Below are 7,667 nucleotides of genomic sequence, written 5' to 3'. Positions count from 1 at the left end.
TTGGATGATCCAGAAGAGGACTGGGAGAATGTGTTATGGTCAGATGAAACCAAAATAGAACTTTTTGGTAGAAACACATGTTCTCGTGTTTGGAGGAGAAAGAATACTGAATTGCATCCGAAGAACACCATGCCCACTGTGAAGCATGGGGGTGGAAACATCATTCTCTGGGGCTGGTTTTCTGCAAAGGGACCAGGACGACTGATCTGTGTAAAGGAAAGAATGAATGGGGCCATGTATGGAGAGATTTTGAGTGAAAATCTCCTTCCATCAGCAAGGGCATTGAAGATGAGACGTGGCTGGGTCTTTCAGCATGACAATGATCCCAAACACACAGCCATGGCAACAAAGGAGTGGCTTCGTAAGAAGCATTTCAAGGTCCTGGAGTGGCCTAGCCAGTCCCCAGATCTCAACCCCATAGAAAATCTGTGGAGGGAGTTGAAAGTCCGTGTTGGCCAACGACAGCCCCAAAACATCACTGCTCTAGAGGAGATCTGCATGGAGGAATGGGCCAAAATAACAGCAACAGTGTGTGAAAAGCTTGTGAAGAGTTACAGAAAACGTTTGGCCTCCGTTATTGCCATCAAAGCGTACATAACAAAGTATTGAGATGAACTTTTGTATTGACCAAATACTTATTTTCCACCATGATTTGCAAATAAATTCTTTAAAAATCAAATAATGTGATTTTCTGTTTTTTTTTTTTCCCACATTCTGTCTCTCATGGTTGAGGTTTACCCATGTTGACAATTACAGGCCTCTCTAATATTTTCAAGTGGGAGAACTTGCACAATTAGTAGTTGACTAAATACTTATTTGCCCCACTGTATGTGATGATAGTGTCCTTGGTGACTATGATTATTCCCAAGATGTTCTACAGCTGTTACCTATCGTACATAACGAGACAATTCAATGTGGGGGATGATTATCAACGATCCATTAGTTATTTTTAGGGCGTACAAGTAATACTTCCTCCTTTCTCGGTGTGATGATGAAATTGTAGAAATAATTCACAGAGGAATGCAGAAGTCACAATGCGAGCTGTCAAAAGTAGAAATGCATGAAATATAAAGTTAATTCAGTATCACCGAATCATGAAAAACAACAATTTCTAGTTCAGAAAAAGTAATTCTGGCAGCCACAGTAATAAGTGGGTCCCACACAGAGGTTGCGCTAGACTTTTTCGTTGTCTGTCATTTTGACTGACAGGGTCATAAAAATCCGGTCATAATCTATTTTTACCCGTCACTTACATTTTTGAAAGGACTATCTTGATGCAGTCATTATATGTATATACACAACAATACAATAATACTTTATAATATAAAGGAACTAACATTAGTGCAGTCATGGATTACAGTAAGCAGGCCAGTACTGTGTTTCCATATATATTTTCATTATATTATATTATGTATATATATATATATATATATATATATATATATATATATATATATATGTATATATGTATATGTATATATATATGTATATATGTATATGTATATATATATGTATATATGTATATGTATATATATATGTATATATGTATATGTATATATATATGTATATATGTATATATGTATATATATATGTGTATATATATGTATATATATATATATATATGTGTATATATATATGTGTATATTTTTTTCCCCCAAGTGGGACCTTCCATGATCCTAATACATTTAATAATAATAGAATATTATATAATTCCATTATATATTTATATATATATTAATTTATTATTATTTTTAAATAAAAATGCACGTTGATACGACGCACATAAAGGCAAATTCCAATTTTTTAAAAAAATTGTTAGAAAGTTGTATGGACTTACAGTCCGCTAGCTTGTTGTTTCCTGTTGTCTTCCGAAATACACCTGCGCATCAAGTGTTCGTTCATAGTCGATGTGCTACCGTGGTATGCGAGCTCAGCTTAGCAAAAAGAGTACCCACAGTGGTGGTACCCTCCATATTTTCCTTGAAATAATTTCAGGCTCTGGCTAGTCTGGTCCGCTTTTTTGGCTTTATGCCGCGTTCACTGTGTTACCAATTCTGCCCTTCTTGGTAATTGGCGGCCTTTTCAACTGCTCGCCGCAGTGAGGAGTGAACCGGCGATTCACTTGATTCGTTGTCATCCTTCACTGCATCAGTCCCTCTTTTTTCACCTCTTTTATCAACACCATCGTCATTTTGGGGCTTTTTCAAGAAACTTCGGACACTCAGTTGCCTTGACATTTTTCCGAGTAAGGCCAACGACGTCATGCATCAAGAAAGACAATAGCTAATTAATATGCTCACTCGCCACCCTGTGGTCTGGGGTGTGAATTGCAACCTGTCAAAATGACAGATGGACTTCAGTTTTTTCCGTCACCGTTGTAAAAAACCGGTCAACGACGGAAAATATTCGGTTAACGCGACCCCTGGTCCCACACTTTTTTTTATAGTGTGGCCTTCTCTTTGCCTGGGCTGCCAGTTGCGGGAGTGGGTGTGGGGGTGTTTGGGTCGGGGCTCCAGTCCCAATCTGCCCCGCGACTGGTTCCTGGCATTCTCATGCTTCCGCCTTCCTGTCTCTTTTACCTGGGTATCCTCCTCGGGGCCCGGGGCATGTCTCTGGCTGAGTGCCAGTGGGTCGGTGGGATATCGTCCACTCCAGGTGGAGATCCTGTCCTGCTCTGGGCCTCGTGGACCATATAGGGGTCCCGTGGTGTGCCGTGTTGGTTGGGGGGTTGTGGCTGTGGCTGGTTTGGGCGATGGGGCGTCACCTCACTATTTCCATGAAGGCCAGTTAATGGGGGCCGGGGGACCACCCTGGGTCTTGGGGAGGTGGCGGCCCTCTTGCTGGGGCTGCGGGAGGAAGGATTGGCTGAGCTGGCTCACTTTCCGATTGCCTGGGGAGTGGCCTTGGCCCTGGGGCAGCCCCTGTGCATCATTTCCACTTGTCTGGAGGACTAACACACGTCTCATGGGATTCACGCATGACTAGGTGGAATTAGACACACTCGGGTAGAGAAAACATCGGTGCCAGGATTAGCGATCAGGCAGCATAGAATAGGATGTCAACATATACATGTGATTCACAAAATACTGGGTTCTACACTTTACATAGCTTTTTTTATGTACGCGCCAACCCACCTAATCCCATCTTTTTCTGACTCTCCCTGCCTCCTTTTCTCCTCGGTCATCAGGCCCCCCACATGGTGTCAACCGAAAATACAATTAGCTAACGATTGTGCTACTATATTCAAAGTTAGTGTAGGCGTTGAAGGGAATTGGTACCGTTCTCGCACACACCATATAATTGTTTCCATTAGTCTAACACATTCATCATAGTAAAGCACTTAACCATAGTTTAAAGAAACCATCTCCATGCCCTTTGACACAGTAAAGTGGATTAGTTTATCAGCCCTCGCTTGATAGGTGAAGAAAAAAAGCGTCATCAGTGTTCTGGTAGGGGTCAGGACGCTCCTGCCTTACCAACAACTTGAAAGTGCGGGCGCCGTGGACGTCAAGACCTGTGTCGGTCGCCGTGGCAACCACGTCCCAGCCACGAAGGATGACGAACAAACTGGACCGCCCAAACCTGCCACAGAGGGATGATCCCAAGACAACACCCAGCCACACCTTCGGCCCGGCCCACTCCACCGCAGCTTTCAAAAAGAACTGAACCTTTCGATAACAACTGTTGCTGCTCGGGAACATTTCTATGTAGCCTTGTTTTGCCGACCATGGATCCAGCAGGGTTTCTCCGTAGTCTGTTTTTTGCTTTGTTTTTGACCATTGTCGACGAACAAATTGTGAACCTGTTTTCGGTGAGCCTTCTTCAAACTTTTCGAACATGGAGTCAGTACAAGGGGTTAATACCGGAGTAAACGCGCGGAATCTTGGCCCCCACCGGTTGGCTTGCGGGAGCGGTGCCAGCGGAACAGCATTTTGTTCGGCTGGCACTGTTTCCGTGGCTTGGTGAATTCCTTCAGCGTTGAATGTATTTATTGTTGTTTTTTGTGCTTCCGTCTTTCTCCTTTTATATTCTTCTTTCTGTCCCCCATAACCCCTTCCTGCTAGCTGTTTTCTCCTAATAAACGAAACACAATGAATAATCACAACGAGAGTCTATCATACTCCCATGTAATACTTTAAAACTAAGGGTGTAACGGTACATGTATAGACCCTACCCACGTGACGTCACAACTCCGCCCTCCTGACTGGTGCCGCCCAATTGTCCGTCAACACATCGTGTTTACCTGTTACGGCTACGTACATTCCTCCTATTTACGGCGTGTTTCTCTGCTCATTAACATTAATAATCAAAATGGTGAAGGCGTGTCTGGCGGTCGGTTGCAATAACAGAGAAGATAGACGGAGAGACTTGAAGTTCTACCGGATTCCGAGAGACCCGGAGAGGAGAGAGCGAGATGGGCTGCTGCAATTCGACGAGAAAACTGGGCTCCAAACGATTACCACAGATTATGTAGTAGTCATTTTATATCTGGTAAGATGCATTTAATATATATTTAGAGGGTTTTGGGCTAACAAACAACAATTAAGATAATTGCTAGGCTAATCGCCGACAACATACACGTATGTATGTAGTGAGAGTGCTATCGCTAAACCATATGAATATTAAAAGCCCTAGCTCCATTGACAAATGACATGAAATACTTTAGACTTGACAGTGGATGTTAGCAAGAACAAAAGATTTTGAATTAAAAATTTCGTAACTCACCTTTCCAAGCACAAGATAGATTCCTGCCGAATTTTCTTGGACGAGGACCTGTTTCACCCAACCAGCAACGAAGTATGTATAAGCCTCCAAGCTCTTAAAGTTTTTCAAACTTTCGTGAGAATAGGCTGATTTTGTGTGGACAAGATAGTTGTAAATATCAGGGTAGCTAGCAGATGTCAGGCAAATACGGCGAAGACAGCGGGTCGAAAAACATCGATTTAGGCATCAAATATGGATCTGGCGAATGGATAAACTGAAGCTTTTCCACATAACGCCTTTTATGCAACGCATCAAGTGAGTTTACGGCATCCGAAAGCACCGGGTGTTCCATGAAATGCATTATAAATTGCTCGATCAATTGAGACCATTGATAATACAGACACAAAATGACGGACGAGGGGGCGGAACAATACAGCGATCACGTGATTTTGTGACGTCGGTGGGTAGGGTCTATTTGTATTGAACCGTTTAGGTTCGGGGTCCTCGGTTCGGTACGGGGGCGTACCGAACAAGTTTCTGACGAAATGTAAAGTGCTGTCAAATTTAGCACGTTAACGGGTGGTAATTAATTTTTTAAAATTAATCACGTTAAAATATTTGACGCATTTAACGCAAGCACGGACGGCTGCTAAGGGCGTAACATAAAACGAGACACGCACACAAGTTACAAGTGGACACAAATTTATTCACACAAGTCCAACTCGCAATGAACAAAATATACAAAATGCGGAAGAAGCTGGCTTCAGCGTAAACCCAGGCCAAAACAACAAACAAAATGAAACTACACTTGAACCCCACCCGCTAAGTAAACCCTGATCGTAAAAAAGAAAAAACAATACAGCCACTAACCTGGCTTCTACACTAAACAAAACGGGTTGAACGAAAACGGCAGTTTACCTCTACTGCTGCGGTGCTCTTATTTACAGTGGTGAACAAAACCGATCCAATAACAAATGAACACAAAATACCTCACCGAAAGAGCGGGAGTGTAACAAAATAGCGATCAAATGCACAGGTGAATGAATAGCGAGCAAACAGCTGGCGAGGAGGTACGTGGCACGTATGCTGTCAAATGCGAAGTTGCGAACTCTGAGTGTTGACTGTAAAATGACGAGCGGTCAGATGACTTTTGTTAACGCTGCCTTTATTTGGTTAACAAGACTCAGGCACAATACAACACAAACGCGGGTATTCAAGCTCAAACAACGGCCTAATAGTATTACCCAGAGCCGTATTACCGTGTATCGGATTAGCTGCCATAAAGCAAGTGTCGTTATTGCCGCAAATGTAAACAAAGCGCTGCATAATGGATACATGTCAGTTCGAGTGGCCCGTCAGCGGCGGTGACGTCGTCAGCCCATCCGGCGTCAATCACGTTGGGAGGGGAGGCAGCCAGCTGGCGGTCGCGGCGATCAGATGACTGACAGTCTCAAAAAAGATAACAATTAAACGGCTAGGGCCGTCGCACCACTCAGAAGTGCAGTGAGCAGCGTGGATAACGGTTAAATGTTAACATGGAAGATGGTTGGCCCTCTGGGTCGGGAATTCCAATCAAAAAAGAATATAGATGGAACAACTCTTCACTTCAGTGCTGCAACTGTTCAATTTTGCACATCAGATATTTATTTGAAAGAAAAAGTCTTAGTCAAAGTTATTTTTATTTTGTTTTTCAAAATATCTACATTTCAGAATATTGTATTTTCTATTTTTGAGCAGAATTCTAGCTTTGTATAGGCTAATGTTCCTATTGTTGAAAGCACAAAAGTGTGTAATAAACAACTTGCACATTTATATTTTGCATTTTGTTTTCTTACTGTACCGAAAATGAACCGAACCGTGACCTCAAAACCGAGGTATGTACCGAACCGAGATTTTTGTGTACCGTTACACCCCTAATTAAAACTGTTCAGACCATAATGACAGATTCCATTTCTCCTTGTAAAAGTAGCTGAACAGGACAGGTTTAAAGAAAATATTAATTCAAGGCTAAGATGTTTTAATCATTAGTAGGGATAAATAGAAATTAAGTTATTAGAATCTGCTTGGTGATTTTTTTAACCTGCCAGAACAGACAGATGTTTATAAATGTTAAGACAGTGTTGTAAAGCTGTTTAAAAAAAGGTTACAATGTCAGGAGACAAAAACTTGGTTTTGTAATGAAACTTCCTGGAAATTCATAGCATTGCACAAAAAAAGGAAGAGAAATAGAAAGTGTGCATTGAACAGTGAGCAGAAGACGACTGGCTACACATACTGAGGTACGTTTAACAACATGTTTGTCTTATCTATGTATCTTTATACTTTATTTAGTTTATTTCAAAGAGCATTAACATGCATCTCTGCTTTAGTGCTAAATTTAAAGGATTAAGTAGAAAAAAAAAAAAAAAGATTGTTGCCATTTTCTTTTCTTCACAGTTATGACTTTATCTGACAGTATTTTTCCTTACCCACATGAAATTGGGAAATTAGTTTTTCCATTAAATGGATTGGATAACTGCTAGTTACAAACTGAAATCATGTTTGGACTTCATTCATTTTGACTTTAAAGTTAACAACCCATAAGAGCATTTGTGCGTGTGTGTCTGTGTTCTTTTCTACTAAACAGCAAAACCTTCCGAAAAGTCTGCCTTTAGGATGTTCCTTCTTAGCTGGGCGACCTTGCTCTACCATGCGTACGTCTACACAGGTATGACAACAACACTCACTATAGTAGTAGGGAAGACCAAATTGGTCATAATGAAATATATACTGTAAATACATCTTTAAATAAATACTTAAATGTGTCATTAATTAATCAAAATTAGAATTAAATCAATAAAAGTGTCATTAAAATACTAGTCCATCTAATGTTTAAAAAATAACAAATTTATTTCGCGATTAAATTAATAATTTCATGGGCACTTCATGAATTCATCATAGCCACTCACCCAGCAAAGTCAGTG

General features: G+C 41.2%; 1 protein-coding gene across 1 annotated transcript in view; it reads left to right on the top strand.

Annotated features, from left to right (window-relative positions):
- Positions 1 to 7,150: 7,150 nt before the first annotated feature.
- Positions 7,151 to 7,667, top strand: part of LOC130915338 (sialic acid-binding Ig-like lectin 14) — a 47,930-nt gene continuing 47,413 nt past the window's right edge. Inside the window, exon 1 of the mRNA XM_057835298.1 lies at positions 7,151 to 7,411. Within this exon, the coding sequence (XP_057691281.1) occupies positions 7,360 to 7,411 (52 nt within the window). The 5' untranslated portion in view covers positions 7,151 to 7,359. The remainder of the gene's footprint in view (positions 7,412 to 7,667) is intronic.

This window comes from Corythoichthys intestinalis, chromosome 4 (genome assembly GCF_030265065.1).
Source record: "Corythoichthys intestinalis isolate RoL2023-P3 chromosome 4, ASM3026506v1, whole genome shotgun sequence".
In the NCBI taxonomy this organism is placed as follows: Eukaryota; Metazoa; Chordata; class Actinopteri; order Syngnathiformes; family Syngnathidae; genus Corythoichthys; species Corythoichthys intestinalis.
Note: the sequence above shows the minus strand (reverse complement) of the source record. Positions and strands in the feature narration are given on the sequence as shown.